The following is a 24,583-nucleotide window of genomic DNA, read 5'->3' as shown; positions in this document are numbered from 1 at the left end:
TGACCCCTGAAAATGATAATATCCAATATCTAACGGGTCAGATTGACCCGATAACATTTGAATGGTTAAACATGCAGTCAGTCACATCAATGCAGACACTTCGCTCAGCCTTCCAGCTGAAAGCTTTTCCTCTGTTATGGTCGTTCTTGAGCCGGACTCGGTCTGTGAAATTTGAATTATTGATGGGCCGCTTTGGAATCCGTCGTAGAATCCCCCTGCGCGGCGTCCATTAGGAAGCCAAAGATCAGCATTTAAATCACTTGTCACAATCAAGGCGGCTCGATTCAACCTCTCCGTCTGCCGAGGTGCGTTTGAAGATGAAAACGTGCCACTGCGGAAAACGCGCCGAACTCAGTCGGTCTTTGAAAACGTTCCCGCGAGAGACGCTCGGTGCTACGGGATTCTGCATGGCTCCTTTTCATCCTGGCGTTGGCTGCTGTTTGTCGTCTTTGCTTGTGACGCATGCTTTTATTTTGTTTTTGTGGTGCACTAACACTCTGCCTTGCTGTCTTTACCTTCCCTTACTATATTGTCCTTGTCTTTTATCTCCCAAGCTCACTATCTGGATAGGGTAGTGAAAGGTACGGCATTCCTCCTTTTTTCTTTCCCACGTCGCCCTTCGTCCATCAACTTCGTCCCATCAACTTTGTCGCGTACACGCCGACAAAAAAAACACTGTCCAACCACCAACGCCTTTAAGCACCTTTCTGCACCATTTTCATGCCATCATCGCCACTTAGCACCTTCACACCCACTGAGTGGAATCGTGCATGAGCTGGAAGGTCCCTTGGGATCCGCCGCTACGTTTCGTTAGCTTAAATGGCTATGTTTGTTTACGTCAACATTTTAGCTGACAAGCTAACACCTGGGCTCATTTCATTCCTCTATTTGCAACTTTTAGGTCCTCGCGCCCACTGTTTACATGTTAGCTCCTCCCACCAGAAGTCCCATCGAGGAGTAAAGGTGGAGGGAGGAATGTTTTCACTAATGGCACGGTTGTTCCTCGATGATGATGTTTTCATTGGGATGGCAACTAAAGATGACATCACGCCAACTGTCTTCCGGGGCTGAATTATTACGATCACAACATATATCACTTTATGGTTTATGTTGTTCTATGTGGCAGTAAAATATAATCAGGGCTGTCACAACTTTGTGGCAATCATCAAAACGTTTTTCTTTTCTTTTTGTGGCCGAATGCATTTGACATATTGGCAAGCTAAATGCTACATACCTTCATGATAGCGAGGTGAGGCGTAGCAAATGTGAGCAAGTGCAATTCAGTTATGTTGCTAATTACTACTACCATGAACATTAAAACTGTTAAAAATAATGTAGTAATTAGGGATGTAACGATAACGGCAATATTGAGATATCGCAATATTAAAACAGCCAAAATATCGTCGTCGTCGTCATGTCGCGACGTTAAAAGCATAACATCTGTTTAATAAGTCAGGTTGATATCCATGTGTGCAGTTCTAGCACCCTCTGGTGGCTAGTTTTTTAGTGCAGTTTAATTTTCTCAAGGCATGTTTTGGCGCTTCTATGTTTAAAATCCACACTAATTGTCAGATGAATTGGAACGTAATATGCTTGTGAACTGAGTATAAATATGTGGAAGAACGCAATGTGTGCGTAATATTAATAATATTAAGTGTTATTATAGATTGTAGGTTGTTTATATGCATTGCTGCTACGTACAAAAGCACAATATTGTGTGTGTGTGTTTTTATGAGTATGATCTCATTTTTTTACAATATATATATTATTTTTTAGATCGCCAACCTCCCCACAATATCGTGAGAATTATCGTATTGTGAGCTTCCTATCGTGATAATATCGTGTCGTGATGTTTGGATATCGCTACATCCCTAGTTGCTATTTATATGCTATTGTTAACTCGGCAACCGAAATGCGCGAGGCCGAGCTATCTGTGATGCTAGCGAGCATTGTCTTAAATAGGCTTAAAAAAAATTGTTTACCAAAATGTTAACGTTGCACTACTTACATAAGAGGAGGCCTCGCTAAATCTGTTAGCCAGCTAAGCTATCAAAGCTACGGCACGTGCTGCTGGTGTAAAATGTACATATTAGCGCTTTTGTAGCCTCGAGCAGCTGCCACTTTTCTTCAGGGAAATTAAGGGAAAATTGTATTGTGTTTTGTTTTGTTCTGACCACGGCGCATTATCTATTCTGCCTTTTATTGAAATTGATTTTTAAGGAGGCCTTCATCGTTTAGCAGAGGACTTTTTAAATCAACGAATGCCAAAGCGGAATTGATTTTCTTGGTAGGACGGACGACGTGGTTAAAAGCTTGGCTGTATTTGATTATCAAACATGCTGAACAGTGGCACATACACACTCACTTAGGTAGCGCGAATCAGTGAATTAAAATACAAAACTTGTATGAAAGGATATGGGGGAAGAAATAAGTTACTTTTTAAGATGATGTTATTTGTTCGTTAATGTTTCTTCATTAGCATAATTGAAGCAGAAGAATTGAAGAAGCGCTTGAGGCAGTTACACTTCCTGTCTGCCCCTTAGCTAATCTTTAAATAAAAGTCTGAATGCATGTACAACCCTACGCACTAACCAGAAGATCTGAAACTGTCATCCTCAGTTGTGTTGTATCCTATCTGCCATTATTTTCATAAATACTTCCTTTCCATTCATCCCTCCACCTGTCGCTTCTTTTCTCCGACTGTCATCCCCCCCATCCGTTCCCCCCCCCCCCCCCTCCCCATTTGATGTAAGCTCAGAGAGGGAGCGTCAACCTGGTTCCTTGGCAAAATGCAAGGCGGTTATCAAGACCGTGAGAGACGTTTGATATTCCGCGAGACGAATCCCGGGCACGGCGCGATTGCCATCGCACGTGACCAGATAATCGGCACACGAGACGCGGCTCGGGCCTGTGTGGGGAGACGCTCCTGAATAAACAGCGTTGTGGTTAGCGTCCCGCTTTCCAGCTCAAAAAAAAAATCAAACCCCGCGCCTTCAAATGCTGGCTTGTTCTCCCTAATGGTGTTTCTGTTTGGCTCATCTGAATGCTGGAACACAAACACGGGGAGAATCTCATCGGGCCTCAAGCAATTATTTATTTTACACGCATAAATACTGTACATTCAGAATTGTTAGCACCTTGCTATTAAATCACAAGCATGTGCCACCTGATCTTTAGCATATCGGTTTTGTTGCCTATATAAAATCAAACTACAAGAAATAAATGCATGTGTTCCCTCACTATAATGCGGTTCACTTTTCGTGGATTTTTTTGTGCAATTTTGTATGCTTTTTTTTTTTTTTTTTTTTACAGTAATGTACCTATTTTATAAAATTTATGTAGGTTTGAACATTGAGAATATATAAACAAGAGAGAAATGTGAGAAAATGTAAATGCCTCGATGAGAAAAGTGTGGTGAGGGTTTTAGAGCCTTAAAACATAGATTTAATTTGTTGTGGGTATTTTTTTTTAATCTAACCCCAGCAGAAAACGAGGGAACACTGTACTTTATTTTAGGAAACTACATCATTGATTGTCTTATTTTATTTTATTTTTTGCAAAGTGCAACAATAGTCAGGTTTCCATCCAATTGTTTTGAAATTTTTAAGCGAATTTACTGAAAATGCACAAAACGGACACGCGACTTATACCCATTTCCATCTGTTCTTTTTTTTTTTGGTGAATATTGTGAGGGGACTCCGCCGCTGTAGGTGGCGCTATACACCATTAAGAGATGTGATCCACCAGTAATTTAAAAGAAGAAGATGAAGACCAGGAAGCAACTGCGCCATGAGATGACATCATAGGAATTTGCTTTTGTAATTCTTGATCAACCGTAGCGTTTCTTCGCTGTTTTTCCATCTAAAATAGCATTAATATTCGCTTCTTTAATTAATTCCCAAAAGATTTGTGTTTTGTCTTTCCCCTAAACATACCTTACTTTATCATCCAACATTGCTTTGGGACTACAAACCGGTCAAAAAGTGCGGCGTGTATCCCGTCAAGTTAGCATTTTCCTTTTTTTCTATACGCTTCAAAATCCATCCCAAGCAAGTGAATTTTTGACCCTTTTTCAAATTTCTAGCGTTTCCATTCAGTTTTATTTTCACATTTTTGGAAAAAAATGGGTTGATGGAAACCCAACTATTGCTAGTATGTCTTCTTTTTAGGAAATGAACGTTAACAACAAGTGCAACACTAACTCCCTCCCGTTGCCCATCTGCTGCAAGGACATCACACACTCGGGGACCATCTTGTCGCACCTCATTCATTGGTTTATTTATTTTTTTAGATCTTCACAATTGCACACACCTGTGTTCCACAATCCATTCCCTGCTATTAAATCACAAGCGTGTGCCAACTGATCCTATTTCGCTTGTAAGTAAACACACGCCTGTTGTCAATATATGAACAGAAGTTGTAAAGTCTAAACGAAAAAACAGAAAATGATTTTGATGCAGAAAATGAATTCATTGTGGAGTGGTGTTAAAAAAAAATCTGGGTTTCGTACATGCAGAAAATATTTCATATTTACAGAAAATTATTGCTAGTGAGTGACGTTGTTGTTGTTGTTTTTTTAGTGGAAACTGATACTAATAAATAACTCAACAATTGAAATATTCTCCAGTAAACAAATTTGAATAATATGAGGATAAATATTTTCTTTTCAATAATAATCTGTCTAGACTTGAAACATCCAAATAGTTTGGGGGGGAAAAATAGACAGAAATCCCCAAACGACAAAAACAAAGAAGATTGCATGCCAAAGCAGCAGGTGGCGCTGTCGTGTTTTAATGCTACAGCTATTTTTAGCCTATCAAAAGCCAGAAGTAATTTCAAGTCACAATAATATTAGCGGTGAATTGATACAAAATGGGATTTAGGTGATAGTAAAAAATGGTCTTCCTCTGTATTCCTATGCAAAAATTAAATAACTATTAAATAATAATACAATAAAAAAACGCTGTACTGATTTGTGAATTAAAAAAGTAGAATACAATTTTTGCTCTTTTTTTTTTTAAACAAAATTAGAGATTTTTTAAATCTATTTTTAATATTATGTAATGTAATATAGTTTCATATTTGAATCAGATAAATTTCAATTTTATCATTTCTATATTTTTATTATTAAAATCTACTCTAAGTTCGTTAACTTTGAGGATTGATTTTGAAAGAATTTTATTTAATTCTATTTATTTACCGCCCTCGTCAACGACATGAGTGAATAATCGCATACGGTGGACCTTTTTTGCTCAACAGCCGTCATCATGGCTACAGCCTGTTTTGTGTGTGCGCGTGTGCAAACGGTGGTAAGCGGAGTGTGCGAGGAGCAACCCGTGTCATTATGCAGCATGAAGGCAGCTAATGACTCAAGTATCGACTGTGAGGATCGGGCGCATCTGAAGGATATTAGCGGCTTGGCTGAAGGTGTATCGCATTGATCAACTTGAAGCGGAGGGTCATTACATTTGCCCCCCCAGGCACTCACCGTGAAACAATCACAAACCACACTGTGTGTTTTTTGTGTGTTCGCCGGGAAGCGCCGGTACATAAACAAACACCGCGGTTGTCAAACTGGGGTGGCGGGTGTCATCCTCGGGTCCGCACGCAGAAGTTTGGGGGTCTGCAAAAGGATTTGCATGAAATGATTATGATTTAGAAAAGTGACAACTCGCTAAATATGAGGACTGGCGGGAAAAGTCATCTTACCACATTAGCCTTAAAAAAATAGCTTACAGATGATTTGATTTTGAAAAAATAAAAAAAGCACCAGCAAAACGTAAACATGCTGAAGACTTTCAGATTTTTCAACATCTGTCCTTGACAGCAATTACTACTTTCCTTTTATCATGGGCCGTTGTTTGTTTGTTTATGGTAGAAAAATAATGCTCAGAAATTTAGTCCGTTTTTCAGTAGGGAAAAAATCTGGGATGGACTCATTATTGGTCGGGCCGATTATCAGGCCGATATTTGGCATTTTGACAAATATCGGCATCGGCCTTTTTACAAATCGGAAGGCCGATAAAGCTGGTATTTCACTGAGCGGTGAATGCTTACTAACGTAGCAAATTTAGGGATTTTCATCAGGAGTTTTTACTTGTTGCAAAGACATTTCGAACATCTTCAGACAAATTTTCACTGTCTGCAACTCTTTTACAAACCCTGACGAAAACCCCAAATTAGCTACATTTGCATTCCGCATTGTCGCTCAGTGAGATACAGGGAACTTTTTGTTGATGGATTTATTTATATTTCCACTTTTTGAAAAATGATGCTCACACAGGGAACTCCCTACACTTTATTTACAGTAGAAAGTCTTGGGGAACTATTTACTTGCTTAGTTTTTAATTTAGCTAAACACATGGCAATGACCCTGGAAGCTTTTTGCAATTTTTAAACTATTACTTCTGTATATTTTTAAAATGAAAAGAAAACTTTTACTTTTTAAAACTCTTTTACTGCAAATGAATATCGACTTAAAATATCGGTTATCGGTCTCCTTGACTACTAATCATCGCTATCGGCCTTAAAAAAAACATATCGGTCCATCACTAGACAAAACACAAATAGCCGAATTTGTGAATAGTAAACTGCAAATGCGACTTTTTTTTTCTGTATTTCACATCCTCCTCGTGTGTCCCCCCCAAACAGAGGGCTGTCCCGGTCTGTGCAATGGCAACGGCAGGTGCACCCTGGGTAACGGCGGCTGGTACTGCGTCTGCCAGCTGGGCTGGAGGGGCAGCGGCTGCGACACCTCCATGGAGACGGCCTGCGGCGACGTCAAGGACAACGACGGAGGTGAGACGTGGACGGCCACGTGCACTCCTTGGGCCCGGGTGGAACTAAACCCCCAACCGGATCCTGGCCTTTCGGGATTCTCAAACATTTTGGACCCAGGGATTATTTACAAGGGAGAAATCTATCCAAGAATCCCTTTATTACCTTCGTCAAATATTGTAAATATTTTTAAGACTATTAAAAAAACAAAAAAACAACTGCCGGTTGAGTTAAGCAGGAGGAATTGCTTTAGTATGTTTTCTTTTTTTTAAAGCCAGTCTCCATGTATAGACTGATTATCAGCCGGGCCGAATATCGGTTCTGATATTTGGCATTTTTTACAAATATCGGCATCTGCCTTTTTACGAATCTGAAGTCCGATAAAATTGTTATCTCACCAAGCTGTGAATGCTTGCGATTATAGCAAAATTATTTGTATGATGTTTTTACTTGTCACAAAGACATTTTGAACATATTCCATTTTTCACTGTCTGCGAAGATCTTTTACCTTTTACGAACCCTGATGAAAACCCCAAATTAGCTGCATACATTTGCATGCATTTGTCGCTCAATGAGATACAAGAAATTTTTCACGGGGAATTTATGGGTCTATTTAAATTTTCACTCTATAAAAATGATGCTGACACTGGGAACTCCCTACATTTTTTTATTTTTAAAAACTAAAAAAAATTTTTTTTAGAAATTATGTTGACATTTTGGAAAACTTTATTTACAGTAGAAAACTAAGGAAATATTTACTTGCTTAGTTTTTAACTTAGTTATTAATTACTTAATTATATATATATTTTTTTATAATTTTTAAACAAACTGTCAATTCTTTATGTTTGAAATTAAAAGAAAAGTATTTTTTTTAATGTGTTTTTTTTTTGCTAATATTTTCTCTTTTACTGCAAATAAATATATCGGCTTGAAATATCCGTTATGGGCCTCCTTGACTACTAATAATCTTTAAAAAAAAAACGATGATAACATGCAAATGAACTTCTTCCACAATTACCCGATAACTGAAAATAAGGCCGGTGACACTGGGAACTCCCTACATTTTTTTATTTTTAAAAACTAAAAAAAAAATTTTTTTAGAAATGATGTTGACATTTTGGAAAACTTTATTTACAGTAGAAAACTAAGGAAATATTTACTTGCTTAGTTTTTAACTTAGTTATTAATTACTTAATTATATATGTTTTTTTATAATTTTTAAACAAACTCAATTCTTTATGTTTGAAATTAAAAGAAAAGTATTTTTTTTTTATGTGTTTTTTTTTTGCTAATATTTTCTCTTTTACTGCAAATAAATATATCGGCTTGAAATATCCGTTATGGGCCTCCTTGACTACTAATAATCGTATTGGCCTTGAAAAAAAACATATCGGTCCATCACTAATAGATATGCACTTCATTGTAAATGATAATAACTCATTGCAAATGATTTTGCGGTCCCAAAAGTCACGACTCGCGGACCCCCGGTTTGAGAAGCAGAGCTCTAAGCAGCCACAAACACTGGAAGGCACACACTCGGCACGGACGTGACTTCCTGCGCTGCACACCTCATTGCGGGCTGCAAGCTTTCCGCAAGCATCCTCTTTATTTAAGACTGACGGACTGACAGCAGCCTGTTTATTATTTTTATCCCTCCATTGTCACAGCTTTCAATTGAGAGCACGATGAATTGCTCTGAAGACTTAAAAAAACGATGATAACATGCAAATGAACTTCTTCCACAATTACCCGATAACTGAAAATAAGGCCGGTGTCACCTGTCCCTAATTATGATGATATGCTGTACATTCATTTAAGTGGCTATTGATTGAACGGTGTTGTGACCTTGACATTGTTTGACCTTGTCAGACGGCCTGGTGGACTGCATGGATCCGGACTGCTGTCTCCAGGCCATTTGTCACAGCACGTCGCTGTGCATGGGCTCGCCGGACCCCCTGGACATCATCCAGGAGACGCAGCTGTCGTCGGTCAACCAGGGCAAGCCGCAGAGCTTCTACGAGCGCGTGCGCTTCCTGGTGGGCCGGGAGAGCACCCACGTGGTGCGAGGCGCCAGCCCCTTTGACGCCAAGTGAGTAACCTTTGCCAAATTCATTTAAGACCCTGCTGACATTTTGTCCGCTTAGAAACGAGCGTCGCGTCAAAATGTTTGAAAATGGAAAATACTACTGCAATTACAAAGTAGTGACGGTGACGCTGTGACAAAAATGTCATCTCGGACAGTAATACATTCATCCAATTATGAAAATTAGTAACTGTCCATTTACTTACATGTATTTTGTCTGTGACGCTTGAGCATTATTATTGTGCAGTTTAATATATTAAATATCAGTGACGGTGCTCCACAATCATCACTTTTGCATCATCTAAAAGAGCAAACCATTTTCAACACTTTTGATTGGTCAATTAAAAAAAAAAAAACATTTTGAATGACCAGTTGTAGATTATGAGGGGAAAAAAAAAAGATTATACCAAATTTTGACAGCAAGTTTTGGTCCAATGTGAGTGGTATATTTTTTGTATTAATATAATTCTTTTTCTTTCTTTTTTAATTTGGAGTAAATTATTTTTTTCCACGTATTCCATTTTAATTTGTTGAGCATGATTACTTAAAAAAAAATTTTTATCTACTTGTAATTATTATTTTTTATGTGTTTTTGAATATATTTTTGTGAATAATATAAATGTTTTTATTTCACTAATATTTTTTTATTGAATCTATTGAGTGTAATGTTTATTGTGTATAATAACACTAACCCTATTTTTCAACCTTTATTATTATTATTATTATTTATGATTCTAATATAGGGCCATTTTATATGTTTAAATGTATCTTAGCTAAGTTATATTTTAGCTCAGCTAATATTTTTATTTTGTAATTGTGTTCAATTATTTTGGTTTGCTTGTATTCAAACATTTATCAATCAAATGCGAGCATTCCCTTTTTTTCTTTGATGCAGCTCTTCCGTGTTTTGGAACTCATGAGATGTGCATGTGTAAAATCATGTCACCTTAAAGTGTTTTCCAGGCGTTTGTGCTTTAAGACACAAGACCAAACACACTACTCGTATTCATCTAAAAGCAATTACATACAGTAAACAAGCCATCCAATATGTTCCAATCGGCGGATAATGAATTGTTTTAAGTTTAGAAGTGCGGGCCTGCAAAGACTAAATGCTGCGAAATAACATTAGCAGGGAAGCCGCTTGTTGCTCGTTATTGCGTTCTCTTGAGTTATTTAGCACTTTATTGCCGAAGACAACTGCACTATAAATAACTCCAGCAAAAGCAAGTGTCACGGGGGTGTTTTTTTGGGGGAGGAGGAAGGCAGCTGGATGGAGTAATGGAGGGTGAAATGGGCAGCCGGCGGTGGTTGCGCGCCGCTTGACGGATGACGGACGGATGATGATGGACAAACACGGAACGAGGCGCCGAAAAAAAAAACAGCAACCTCGAAGCGACGTGAGCGGCATCTGCTATTCATGTATTGTGATTACTTTTACTGTAATCCATCTGAGGCTCGCTCCCAGAGGCGGGCGGGCGGGGCGCACCACTACGCCGCTTTCATATTCCACAGGAAGGCTGTCAGAGACTCGCACCCCCCCCCCCCCCCCCCCGCCGCCCACCCCTCCCATCCGCCTCGCTACGCCTTTTGTTCCCTTCCTGCTTCATCTTTAATCGCTCGCGCGACTCTCGTCACCTTATTTGCATCCCTCTTTGGAAGTCGCTCGTCTTTTTTCCCACTTGTGACAAATTAGCATCAAACCTGGAAAATAAGTCAACAAATCACATTTTTTGACTTTGCTATTAGCATTTTTTTTTTATCGTGTCAAGAAAACAGAATCTGCGTTGTGTTGTTATTTTTTGATGGTGAAGGTTATGGCTTCAGACGTCACTATTTTTAGCTAAACTTTGTTCCGGAAGACGACACATACGTGTTTTTCGAAAGTGTCTCAGTTCAAGCAAGATCATTTTTGGAAGCACGGGGGTAACACATTTTGGTTTTTGGCACTCAAACTAATGTTTTTAATTGCCTAAAAAATATTATTCGAAACGTAATCTGTGATCAATGTAATGCTTAATTATAATATGGGGGCTCATTTTGGGGATTTCCTCAGTAATAGTTCAACTCGCAAAGTGGCTGCTTCATAGTTTATACCAAACTTGTTGATCGGTGAAACTAGTGTTGGGGCCCTATTTAAATTTTTTCCTTGAGATGATTGTTACATTTTGAAGCTATGCTGCGCCCATATTAAGTGGTACGGCCAAAAACATTTGCCATTTAGTCTTACCTATCTGGCTAGGATAGCTGCTTCTGACCTGATGACTTCCCAAATCCAAAATGGCTGCCGCAAACCAAAATGTCAAAGTACGAGCCCTGGAAATGTGCCCAAAATGGCCGACTTGCTGTTCAATTTCAGGTACAGGTCCTTGAGATTTGTTCACGCCTTGTTATGTTCACTCATTTCCGTACTTGGGGTCTATTTTTTTTTTCTAACATTGCAGGGGGCACAATTGAGTGAAATGTGGGGGAGATTTGTGTTCAATGTTTGCGTCCCTGAGGCAACGTCTTTTAGCACCGGGCCGGAATTTCCGTGACTATCCCGCAGTTTCCAGCACCCAGCGGTTAAAAAGCACACATTCATGCTTCCATCAAACACCCCGAAGGTTTTTTGTGTAGCGGCGTGTACACAGTGAGAGACCCCCCCCCCCCACACACACACCCGCCCCCCTTACCCCCGTTGACATTCTCTCCGGCTGTCAACAAGCACTCAGCGTTTGCTCTCCACCGGACGAGCCAGAAAGAAAAAGAAAAAACAGCAGAAGTAGCAGAAGCAGCGGCCATAAATAAGTAAAAAGTGGAGAATCCAGAGATGAGCTGCGAGAATGGCGGCTCACCTAAAAATATCAGTGACAATCTATTATTCATGCCGGGTGTTCGTTTCCCCTGCACCCCCCCCCGCTGACAGAAGCGAGCGGTTATGACAGGGTGTTCGGGGCCTTCAGATGAGCTCCCGGCACCTTCCCTGATACGGCCGGTCAGCCGATCATCTTTCCATTGATCCCACTTAACCGCTTCCTCGTAGACATGTCGGAGCTCGCCGCCCTCTGATGTTTGCCACCGCAAGAAGCTGCAGAGGTGTCACCCAATAAAGCGGCTGCCACTGCATAAAAGCTTCTCACTCTCTCCGGTCGCGACACACGATGCAAGAGAGCCGAGAGGCCCCCCGGCAACGACGGATGCCCGATAGAATAGTAAACAGGGACCGCACTTGGGAGGCACTACAAAAACTGAGATTAAAAAAAAGTAGATGAGTAATGAAGTCATGAATATTCTGCACAATAGTACCTTGATTTAAGAGTTTAATGTTACGCGACCCTGAGCCCCTCATTCAATTTACTATTTATCAAATGGGTTTTCACTGTTGAAGTGAATTGAAATGCCATTAATCCGTTCCAGCACCCTCAAAAAAACAAAATGACCTGACCTCGGATAACTAGCAGAGGATGGATGGATGCACTTAAACTACCCCATTAAAGGGACACATACTACAGTGTGTTCAGTAATTACTGTTTTTCTTTACATTATCTTGTATTGTTTTATTTTTTTTATATTATACCATTTTCTCCAATTAAAAACACATAACAGAAAATGGTTGTTTTTTTTGCGGGGTCTAGAACGGATTAATGGCATTTCTGCAACGGCATATTAAGGCAATATTAGAGGGCGGGGCAATATCCCGAGAAAAAAACTCGGATACTTTTCGGTCGCAAGTAGCAAAATGTGCACGTTTTTTTTCTTGCAAATTGGCCACTTTATAGAGTGGCAATTTTTTTCTCGGAATATTGCCCCCACCCTCTAAAAAATATATATTTGTACGTGGCCCGAGTGCGCCGTCGTATATTTCCGTTCATTTCAATGTTCTCAGTGGGCAGCATCCACAATGGCGGATACGAGATTGAATAGTAAACAGGGACAGCCATTGGGGGAGATTGATACCCAGCAGAGCCGTTATTAGCGTCAGGCCATTACCGCCTCTTGTTTCGCTTCTTCTCCGCGGGCTCTAGGAAACGCCTTTTTTCACCATTGTAATAAGACGGCATCAGTGTGTATTATACGCCGTGAAGGCCCTCTTCAAATTGCTTCATTTCTTCAGTGTTATTATTGTCAGGCCAAATAAATTGCCAATTTGGGGATTTTCCCATACTCGATTTATAATAAAAAAAGAAAAAAATGCGCCCCTGAAGCCATTCTAACCACATGCAATTTGGTAGGCAGGTCTCTCATGAGAAGACCCACAAAAAAAGGTGTCATGAACCCCAAAAGAGACGGTTCAGAAATCATTTGTTGTAAAGTAGATACCCGGTACTGTAATTTCAGCCTTGTATCCGTCTTTCAAGACTCTTAATAACTTAACTCCACAAGGTCAGATCTTAATCAAACAGTTCACTTTAGTAACATAAAATTTGGTTGATGTCTGACCTTAGTCAACCCTTTAAAAAAGTGTCAAGAACCCGTGTTGACATTTTTGACTCTTAATAACTCAGCTCCAAAAGGTCAGACCCTGAGCAAACATTTTACTGAGCAAAATAAATTTTGCTATGCATGTCTATCATGAATAGACCCATAAAAAAAGTCCTAAGAACCCTTGACTAATATACAACGAAAGTCAGTTATATTCATTTGAAGCAGACATTTTCAATGAGTCTTTTTAACTCAACTCCACAAGATCGGATCTTGAGCAAATCAACAACATTATATTTGGTAGACCAAAGAAATATTCTCAAGAACCCAAGCCTGACAAAAACGCAGAAGGTCTGCCGTTTGGTTGGAATTAGCCACATTCGTACTATTTCTAGTACTTCAAAGACCAAGTCCTTCCATTCCGTTGTACCGATCCAACTCTTGGATCAGGCAATTCAAATTGCGGCCTCTCATGTTTACATACATTAATGTGGCCTCTCGCTCTCGCTGGATGTGAGCTGTGTGCGTCACACTGGAGATAATGTGCAAAAAGGCCCTCTGTGACTTCAGCCCGATCTTTCACGCTCCCTCGGCGTCTCCTTCTCTGGGCTCTGTTTGATGTCAATATTTAAATCATTTGTCTTGACAAGGCAGGAGGAGGAAGAGTCTCTCGGAAGGCGATAGTTCCACTTTCACGCACCCTGAAAGGAAACCCGCCACCATTGCTCTCTTCAAACCAAATCAAACTGCCGGCATGAATAACGATGGCACGACAGCGCCGGGTCAACTCTGGCGGCGATTCTGTGCAAATACGGCCGCTTTGGACGTATTTGCCGTGCTGTCGGCTCGCTTGTTTACCGTGCGGCGCTTGGACGGCCAAGGTCTGCTGAAGGAGAGCCGCGGCCTAATTAACATAGAGGCGGCTTCCTGGGGAACGACGTAGTAGGAGGTGGATGATCTTGCCTCTGGTAAGGACATGTTGAGGGCGGCCGCTAACATGCCGCTGTTAATTGTTTCCGCTATGTGGCAATATTTAAGACCCAAGCCCATTAAAAATAGCCTTTTGTCCAGGGAGTGTTGTGTTTTGGGCAAAAACAATGGCTGACCAAGGAGGTGGTACTACTGTGCTGTGCCAGGTCACGATTCATCAAGGGAGACGTGATAGCCCATTTGGATGACTGCCTGCACACTCTCTACTACTGGGGAGAAGTAGAGATATTTGTGGGGAAATTGACTGGGGGCGTGCAGTTTTTTAAGCTGCTACCAACATTTGAATATAGCCTCACTTTTTTTTTCCAGAGGTGAATATTTCAAAAACATACACTCTAAAAACACATGGGTCAAACTGCACCTGAAGTGGGTCAAAAAGGGACTGATCCAACTTTTGGGGTTATTCAACTAACCTAAAAAGTTGGGTCAAATGAGTAACCCACAAACCGACCCAAGCTTGGTTACTAATTTACTTTGACCCAACATTTTAGATCAACAGTTTGGGTTGGTTCATTTTAGACCCAATTGAATTGGATTATTAAATTAACCCAAAAAGTTGGGTCAAATGAGTAACCCACAAACCGACCCAAGCTTGGTTACTAATTTACTTTGACCCAACATTTTAGATGAACAGGTTGGGTTGGTTCATTTTAGACCCAATTCAATTGGATTATTAAATTAACCCAAAAAGTTGGGTCAAATGAGTAGCCCACAAACCAACCCAAGCTTGGTTACTAATTTACTTTGACCCAACATTTTAGATCAACAATTTGGGTTGGTTCATTTTAGACCCAATTCAATTGGATTATTAAATTAACCCAAAAAAGTTGGGTCAAATGAGTAGCCCACAAACCAACCCAAGCTTGGTTACTAATTTACTTTGACCCAACATTTTAGCTGTTGGGTTTGTTCATTTTAGACCCAATTCAATTGGATTATTAAATTAACCCAAAAAAGTTGGGTCAAATGAGTAGCCCACAAACCAACCCAAGCTTGGTTACTAATTTACTTTGACCCAACATTTTAGCTGTTGGGTTTGTTCATTTTAGACCCAATTCAATTGGATTATTAAATTAACTCAAAAAAGTTGGGTCAAATGAGTAGCCCACAAACCAACCCAAGCTTGGTTACTAATTTACTTTGACCCAACATTTTAGCTCAACAGGTTGGGTTTGTTAATTTTAGACCCAATTCAATTGGATTATTAAATTAACCCAAAAAGTTGTGTCAAATGAGTAACCCAAGCTTGGTTACTAATTTACTTTGACCCAACATTTTAGCTCAACAGGTTGGGTTGGTTCATTTTAGACCCAATACAACTGGGTTATTAAATGAATCCAAAAAGTTGGGTCAAATGAATAACCCTCAAAACACGACCAACAATTGGGTTGTTTTGTGGGTTTTAATTTAAATTGAACCGTTTTTGGATAAATAATGCCAAAAACTAGATCAGTTCATTTTTAACCCAATTCAATTAGATTATTAAATTAACCCATTGAGTTGGGTCAAATGTATAACCCACAAAATGACCCACAAATTGGGTTGCTCATTTATTTTGATTATTTTTTTTGGATCAGTTCCCCTTTTGACCCAGTTTGGGTTGTCTTTGACCCAACTGCTTTTAGAGTGTATAAACAAAGCATCTGGAACCTCAAACTAGATCTCAAGTGCAGTTGACTCTACCGGTCTTTGTTTACAAGGGAGTCGATGGTACAATTTTCAAATGTCAGGCACAGAAGTAAAAAGAAAAAATCGTTAAATGAAAAATCTACGGTGTATTTTCTTTGCCACCACTTCTGGCTGCTAATCGATCATTGAGGTGGGGGCCTGCTGATTGTATCTCATTTTGGCGACGTCAATGTCCAGGTGGAGGGTGGGGGCCCCGGGGGTCTCCATAAGCAGCCAAGCAAGTCTGGCAATCTGCACTCTTTCATTGTTTCTGTTGCAATGAGAAAGATAAGTTGTGCCTCTTTTTAATTAGCACAAAAAGCAAAGTAAAGCTTTCTTATCTCATTATCGCTCCAGCTCGGGTAAGAAAAAAAAAAACCCTCAGAGACATGCAAGGGAGGTGTTTTTTTGTTGTTGTGCTTGATTGCTTTTATTTGGTACAGTTTTCTTTTCATAAGCCACCATGAATCTTTCTACTTGTTTCTTGCTGCAAAGAAAGATTTGCTCCCTTCACACAGATATCCAGCATCAAAAGCTGCAACAGAAAACATTTATCTTTTTTTTTTTGTCTTCTGCACAAAAGACAGATATTGTTCCGTACTGCAGTCCGGGCCCGCAATCAGATCAGTTAAGCTTCTGGTGTATCAAGTATTTGTTGTACGCTGACAATTGCTTTCAACAAAATTGTTTCTCGACAGTGCAGGGGGGGGGCAAAAAGACAAGTCAGACAAAACTGAGATCAGTACTTCTTTAGCATGTGGTATCCACCATAACAGTAATCTATTATTAACAGCACCAAAAGTTGCAATGACTAACAAGGATTCTTACTTTTGGGTACAAAGCAATGCCGCTTTTAGTCAAGCCATTTTCAACTAAAAAGAAGAACTAGAAGCGGAAGTTTTGAATCCAACCGGAACACGTTAGTTGCCAACAACACAACTAGGGGACGTAGATTTGGGGCGCCGGTTCGAGCTCTTGGTCTTGTTTTTTTTTTTTTTTTGTAAAATACATTTCCCCAAAAATGTGACTTATAACCCACAACTTAAATGCTTTTTTTTTTTCATTTTCTTGTTGTATTTTTGACTGGTATAACTTTGGTCCGAAAAATACGGTAATTGGTGTCAAGGAAGTATAGGTATGCAAAAGTGATAGGAGTTGGGTTTCACTTTTTTCACGTTCAGATTTTCAGCATTCCCACACAATTTCTGCAGATATTCCACTTTGTCTAGATTCTTTCACATCTTGAGTTCCTGGTTGGGACAAAAAGTAATTGTTTTCTTTTGCAGCCATTGTTTTTGTATTGCTGGGGAAAAAATGTGGTTTAATTGTTTGCTTGAGCTGAAAAGACGTTGATTCATCCCTGTGGTCATCTTTTGGCTTGCGAGTGATGCATTATCCAACAATAAACTCACGTTTGCCGCGTCCCAGTTTAATTCAAGACACTTGTCCTCATTTACGGAGGGACGATTATTCTTTGGCATCATTAAGCACGAGGTACAATTTGTCGTCCACGTGGTGAGCTCGCTGCTCTTTTCCCGTCCCCGCGCAGGCACGCATGCGTCATCCGGGGGCAAGTGGTGACCTCGGACGGCACGCCGCTGGTGGGCGTCAACATCAGTTTCATCAACAAGCCGTCGTTCGGATACACCGTCACCAGACAGGATGGAAGGTAAGAGACGACACTCCCCCCCCCCCCCCCCCAAGTCAAACACGTCTGTGTTGTAGAGATGCTCGACCGCCGCCATTGATCTGCCTGCCGCTTTCCAATTTGGGAGCGCCGGGCGCAATTCCCGGAGACATCAAACAAAGCCCTTCTGGTGCACGCTCGTAAGTTACGCTTCACTTGGAGCAGGCGAGGAAAAAGGAATCAAATATGCCAATTCAAAGCGAGCAAGTTTGGACTGCACGCCGCAGATGGACATTGTTTATTCGACAAGGGTGGTTTTCAGAGGAATTAAGGGAGAAGTTTCATTTGAGGCGGCGCACACGCCATTTGATATGCTCTTTACGTGCTTTTGAGCACATTAACTCGTCTCTTAAAGGACTGGTGAAATTGTAGCGCAGTCTGTCGGCAGGTGGTTTGTTCAACAGGCAACAGGATTACACGGAAACGACCAGTCTGACATTGACAGTCGTAAGGCCTGACCGATTAATCGGCTTGTCGATTTAATCAGCCGATATTAGCTCTTTATATAAATCGGCAAAAGAAGAAAAAAAATCACCTGATTGTGTTTTGCTTTTCTTTTTTTTACACATTAGCAAATGACATCTTAGGACAAAATATAATGACATTCAATTATTCACCCAAAAAAGCCGATTTTTGCCAATTTTCTTTAGTTAAACAAACAAATAATGAAGGAACAAATATTTCAAGAGTCACCTTTTTGTTTAAGTATTAAGGACCAAAAAATAAGTTATTTAGATTTTTTTTTTAATTAACTCATGCATTCCCAGCCATTTTCGCGAACTTACTTCGCTCCCGGCTGTTTAACTGGATTTCGACTGATTTTGCAAGGCCCACAGAATATTCTGTTTTATTACTATAAAAACATAGAACCTCCCAAAAGAAAGAAAGTCTCCTCTTTCATCAGAAAAAAAAGTATATTTGTATCTGTTTCTATTTTGCAGCAATTAGCATTAGAATATAGCTAAGTTTCATCATTATTCACAAACCTGTTGAAAACACTGGGAAAAAGAGCATTTTGCAACATGGCCCTAGCTGATCTCGTATACTCTGCTGCCACCTGCTGGCCGTTTATTGTAATAACTACCATTGCTTTAAGCAACATCTTCATACCAAGGCTGTATCAAAGCCTTCTGTATGCTCTAGCATTAACAACCCCAAAAAAAAAAAAAACAACGTATAAATACGTTTTTGGGAGTGCAGGACAAAGTATTAAAAACTTGTTTATACATTTTTTTGGTTTGAATTAGTTAATTGGCAGATTAATTAATCATCAGAATGTTATTCTATTAAATATTCGAATCGGACTCCCCCACTGTCTGACTCAGGAATTTTGGGAGTTTCTGAAACGGCTGTTCCATTTTCGGGCCAGGATGTATGATGCATGAATCCAAAAAAATATGAAATGATGTTTTATAGGAATCATGCAATCGTGAGCATTTATTTGTATGGGATTTTACACACGCCCTTGTGAGACATTGTAGGGATTATCAAGGATTCTGTGAATAAACGTTGACGTGAGAGTTAATCGATGTCAAGGAAATATGGGCCTTATTAGTTTTGGGGACGTTCCCAAGTCACAAACAAGGTCCAGAAAGAGACACTCACCGATTTTGTGTGTTTTGTGGAAGAGTGCAAAATGGTGTCCCGATACATGCTCCACTTCCTGCTGACATTTTGATCACTTGCTGGTGTCTGGAAAACGCACACACTCTTGATCCTTCTCCCGGCCTTTCATCGACATCCCTCATCATCAACTCTCCTCTAATCTGCTTTGGCCTTGAAGTCTTTTCCTCTCCGACTCCTTGGTTGTTTTCTGCGACGCCGCCTTCCTTCATCTCGTTTTCCCCTTGTGTGCTTTTTTCCCCTCACGCATGGCTCCGTTTGTCCTTTTCCCCTAAATTCTATACGCTTCTCTGGGAGGCAGCTTATGTGTAAACACTCCTCAATCTTGCTGCTTTTCCCTCCTGTAAACATGCCCCTGCAGCTCCCCGTGCAAGCCGCCACCACAAGCATTCCCTGCCGCAATCACTGTAAACAGGCTCAGTGCAGCGTGAAATCAGAAATGCACCTGTTCAGCCACTTAGAAATGGGGAGGCTGTCTAGACTCATTTCTATGACGTGTTCTTTATTGTCCAAGGCCGGCTTCTTTCAAAGTATGCCGCCCTAAAAAAGTTTTCTGTCGTAAAACAAAAAAAAAGTTTTGGAGGGAGGGGGTTGTTCGCTATGGAGGACCAAAACTGCCACACACACAAAAAAAAAAGACTAAATGAGGAATAAATACGTGACTAAAAGTGAAAATAAAAACGGATATGAAAATATAATTCAAAAATTTTATACAAAAAAATAAATAAAACCCCCAAATATATTGCTAAATAAATAAATAAATAAAAGTACAAATAAATACAAAAATAGAAAATTAGATTAAAAAGATATCTATGTATATTTATTTTGATATTTATTTTGAACTTTATTTTGATATTTATTTTTAATTTTTGAATCTCGTTTTTTTTTTAAATTGTTTTTCTCCTTTGATTTATTTATTTTGGGATATATTTTATATTTATATTTATTTTTTGTATTTAATTTTTGAATTAGATTTTTACATGCATTTTTATTTTCACTTTTATTCATTTTTTTATTTATTTAAAATGTTGGTCCTCCATAGTTTGCTGACGGTGGCTTGACATAAACTTCCATTCTACAGAGCAGTATAGCTTGGTTTGTATGGTACTTATGTAGATAAGACAAACACTTATTATTTAATGTTTTGTTTTCAAGTAAACATAATGAGGCAGCATTTGGATGTTATGCTGCACGCATTTGGAATAAGCTTCAGTCCCAAATGTAAATTTTTCAAGTCCACGTTAAAAACAATGTTGTTGTTTTTTCACGTGTATCATGAGCTCTTTTCAAGCATTTTCAAAGTCAACTTTAAAAAAAGACTCCAGGTGAGCCGGTGCTAATTGGCTCTCGGCAGGCAGTCACAGGCGCCACGCGGGTCCGGCATCACGTGCGCACGCAAGACGACACCCGCTTACTCGACGCATCGCACCCGAAGGCACGCACCCGATAATGCGGCCGAGTGGTTGGGTTTGCACATCGGGGCTTTTTAGACTGATGGTTCGAGTGGACCGCCTCCGTCGGAAGGATCGATGACGCTTGCTGTCTCGTTGTCACGCACATACGCACACACAGACACACTTTGAGCTCTGGATGAACACGTTGTCATACTTGGGCTAAAGAATGAAGACTCGTAGGCCACAAATTTAATGATTTTGATGGTATCAGAGTGTGTTAAAGATGTTTTTTAAGATCTTTTTCAAGTTTTTTTTTCTAAGATGGTTATTAAGGGTCACTGATGAATAAGAATTTCACCAGACGCTGCACAGTTTTTTGTGATTTTTTATTCTCCACACTTTTTTGCCATGTAATAACTCCCACATAATACTTCTGATTTACACGTTAAAATTTCTTCAAAAACTCGCTTAAAAAATGTCACTTTGTCCAGTTTATTATATATAAAAAAAATATATATATATATATATATATATATATATATATATATATATATATATATATATATATATATACACAATTTAGGACATGCATCTATCATGGTAAACTTTCTACAATGGTCGCACCAGGTTGTGTTTGGTTGCACCACATATGTTCAACTTAAAGTTATGAGGCTAACAATTAGCCATCTAAACAAAACAAGCTAGCTAGCCACGCAAGTAAAATTATGATGAAAATTTGATGAAAAAAGTTTTTTTTTCAGGTTATACCAAATGAACTAAATGAGCCCATTAACTAAATATATAAAACACAGCTTCCACTATGATGCAGTGCAAGCAGAAAGCTATTGTTCTATCGGTTCTATGAATGACAACAGGTGGACGCACTTTCAAGTTTTTTTTAGATGCGTTCGGCTGTTTTTTTTTTCCCTCCACATTGACTTGGTGAGCAAAAATGTTTTTTTGTATCTCTTTCTGTTTTGCAGCAATTAGCATTCGAATATAGCGAAGTTTCATCATTATTCACAAATCTGTTCAAAACTGTGGGGGAAAGAGCTTGTTGCAACATGGCCCCGGTTGATCTCTTATACTCTCCTGCCGCCTGCTGGCCATTTTTGTAATAACTACCAATGCTTCATGCATTATGTTCAATTCAGAGGCTGCTTCAAAGGCTTCTGTATGCTCTAGCATAAAAAACACCCCATAAACAACGTATAAATACGTCTTTGGGAGCATGGTAATATTTGAAATAGAACATATTTATACGTTTTTGGGGGCGAATGAGTTAATCAGAATGCCTTGCTTATAATAGTGTGGGCACATAGAAAGATAATATTGCAAAGGCAATTTCTGACTTGCAGCAAATGAAATGTGTCCCATTTGCGGCGCTTGTCTTGCCAGTTTCGACCTGGTGACCGACGGCGGCATCGCGGCGGCGCTGCACTTCGAGCGCGCGCCGTTCATCACGCAGGAGCACACGCTGTGGCTGCCGTGGGGCCGCTTCTTCGTCATGGACACGGTGGTCATGCGCCACGAGGAGAACGACATCCCCAGCTGCGACCTCAGCAGCTTCGCCCGGCCCAGCCCGGTGGTGTCGCCGGCGCCGCTCACCGCCTTCGCCGGCTCCTGCGCCGAGAGGGGGGCGGTGGTGCCTGAAATCCAGGTGACTCACGCACACACACGCAAACGATTCATCCCACACATGAGCCAGACTCGGAGGACTATTCATCAAGCGTAGCAGTCGCTGCTGTGATCCTTGTCTCTCTCATGTAATTGCTCTTCTTCGCACCCTGGCCAGTTTCCAGCATGCTGAGCGTGGATGATTACGCACGTTCGCAAAGTCATCCCAGCATCACATTGATATTTTACACTCAAATCCGCCTAATTGTGAGTTTGATGGCTGATTTAGTCTCCCGAATTTTACTGAAGGCGTATCAATCAATAAAAACGGTGAGCTTCAACTCGCATTTTTTTTTTTTACTTTTTGTGCAAATATTAAACACGGTTGCTAAGAAAGCGAGCGCTGAGAAGAAGCGCGTCGTGTCCGTGTGTCGTCCGCTTGGCAAAGCCGTGCAAGCGTCGCGCGCGGTCTACATTATGTACGATGCTGAAGCCGAAAAAGTCAATAAAGGCAATGCCAAGGCCGCTTGAATAATTTCTAAGCCGTGGACCTCCGTTCATGAAAAGATGGAGAAGCTGCTGAGAATCAGGGAAGCAAAATACAGTCAAGGTCATGTTTAGTGAAAAATTGGCTTTTCAAGGACACAAGCCGAACATAAATGTTCCGGTATTTACTGTGCTGCATATGGCTGCAGCGGAAAACTACAGTACCAGCCTTGATATTTTCGTCTTTAGCGGTCACAAACGCAACATTCTGTACCGACTGCGTTTCCATCATGAAAACGCGACCATCGCTACTTCCTTCGTTGGTCGGCAACACGTGCGATGGCAACGTGTTGAAGATGCGTGACATCACTCGTCCCAACACGATTGCACGTAGATGACCTCATCCCGTTATGCTTAACGGCTTTCCCTTTATTATTTTTATGTGCTTCATTTTGTTATTTGTTAGGGATGTCGTATTGCATAGTATGCAGTTTGTATATTATTTATTAACTCTTTTGCTGCCAAACATTATGCAAAAAACAACCCCGACAGCGCCAGCCCATTTTGAGCATTTTCACTCATCTTTCAAGGAAAACAGAAAATTGTGTGCTATGACATACATAAACATGATGGATATCATATGAAAGATTGGATTCCTTTCTTTCATTAGAAGAAAATAAGTATGTTTCTACCTTATTCCGTTCTTTAGTAATCACCATTTGAAAATTGGGTCATTTGAGTGACATCAAGCGAAAAAGGAGAAAAGATACATTTCTTGCACAACAGTTGCTGTAACACTAATATTTTTGTTTACGCTGAATTGGATTTAATGTGACAAACGCTTTAATCATTCACGTCATCCTTGAAAACGTCCTATGTCCTAACATCCGCCATGTTTTCATGTAACTTGATACACGGGAGCCCATTGAAAAGAGATGCTGCCATCTGCTGGCCATAGTTAGTGGGTGTTTTTGGATTTCACAAACTCCATTCACAAAGCAGCACCGCGCGAGACGGTGCACTGTCCAATGAGAAAAAAAACAAAACGCAGTTAACGTCAATGAACGTTTTTGGCAGCGTTCATTGGGATTTTAGTATACGTCATTAAATGTTTTTTGGCGAACAAAATTTTGAACAAAAAAAAATCCTTGAGACCAGAAAGACCATTAAGACTGTTTAGAGAACGTTTAGGAAACGTTATGACGTTGAACTAACCCTGACATGATGTTAGCATCGCACATGTTCACCCTTCTGTGGGCTTTAGGGATCACCAAATACCGATACCTGGTATCATATCGGTCCGGTATCCGGCCTTATATAGTATCGGCCGCCCTCTTGTGGCTGTTTTATGATCAGGAACTAAAAACAAAAAATTAGAAGACTAGAAAATTGCCAATAATTTCATGCAATTTTAAGGAAAATGCTACATTACATTCTCCAGTCAGACATTCTACATTTATATAGTTTGTCAACTTTGTGTTTTCACAAATTAACACTCTAAAACGTTGATTACTAAATTTAATCAGACTACTTTATTAGATGTAGTCATGTGTTAGATTACGAGTTCCTCTTACGAGTTGGTCTAACCTCCTCATAAATCACATTTTAATGGAAAAAATATCTGCCTCAAATAAAAACCAAATATCAAAATTTGTAGAAACATGGTCTACGTATATAGAATTTTTTAACCTAATTCCGGTTACTTAATTCTGTCTGTTAGCAAGAGCCACTACATCGTGATAACTTACATTGATGTTTCTGCATTTGGCAATTTATTATTATATTATATTATATTATTAGTATGGGATTTTTTTTAATGGGCTTTAGGTGAACTGATGAATACACACACGCTCGCAC

General features: G+C 39.9%; 1 protein-coding gene across 9 annotated transcripts in view; it reads left to right on the top strand.

Annotated features, from left to right (window-relative positions):
• Positions 1-24,583, top strand: part of tenm4 (teneurin transmembrane protein 4) — a 310,021-nt gene that overhangs the window by 226,869 nt on the left and 58,569 nt on the right. For 5 of the 9 annotated variants that reach the window (XM_077565526.1, XM_077565535.1, XM_077565529.1 and 2 more), the window contains 5 exons: positions 555-581; positions 6,652-6,798; positions 8,647-8,866; positions 17,469-17,588; positions 22,022-22,283. In XM_077565526.1, the coding sequence (XP_077421652.1) occupies positions 555-581; positions 6,652-6,798; positions 8,647-8,866; positions 17,469-17,588; positions 22,022-22,283 (776 nt within the window). The remainder of the gene's footprint in view (positions 1-554; positions 582-6,651; positions 6,799-8,646; positions 8,867-17,468; positions 17,589-22,021; positions 22,284-24,583) is intronic. The other 4 variants (XM_077565531.1, XM_077565528.1, XM_077565527.1 and 1 more) reach the window with 1 other exon arrangement.

Source organism: Vanacampus margaritifer, chromosome 5 (genome assembly GCF_051991255.1).
Source record: "Vanacampus margaritifer isolate UIUO_Vmar chromosome 5, RoL_Vmar_1.0, whole genome shotgun sequence".
Classification (NCBI taxonomy): Eukaryota; Metazoa; Chordata; class Actinopteri; order Syngnathiformes; family Syngnathidae; genus Vanacampus; species Vanacampus margaritifer.
The sequence above is the reverse complement of the archived record's forward strand: the minus strand, read 5'-3'. Positions and strand labels throughout refer to the sequence as shown.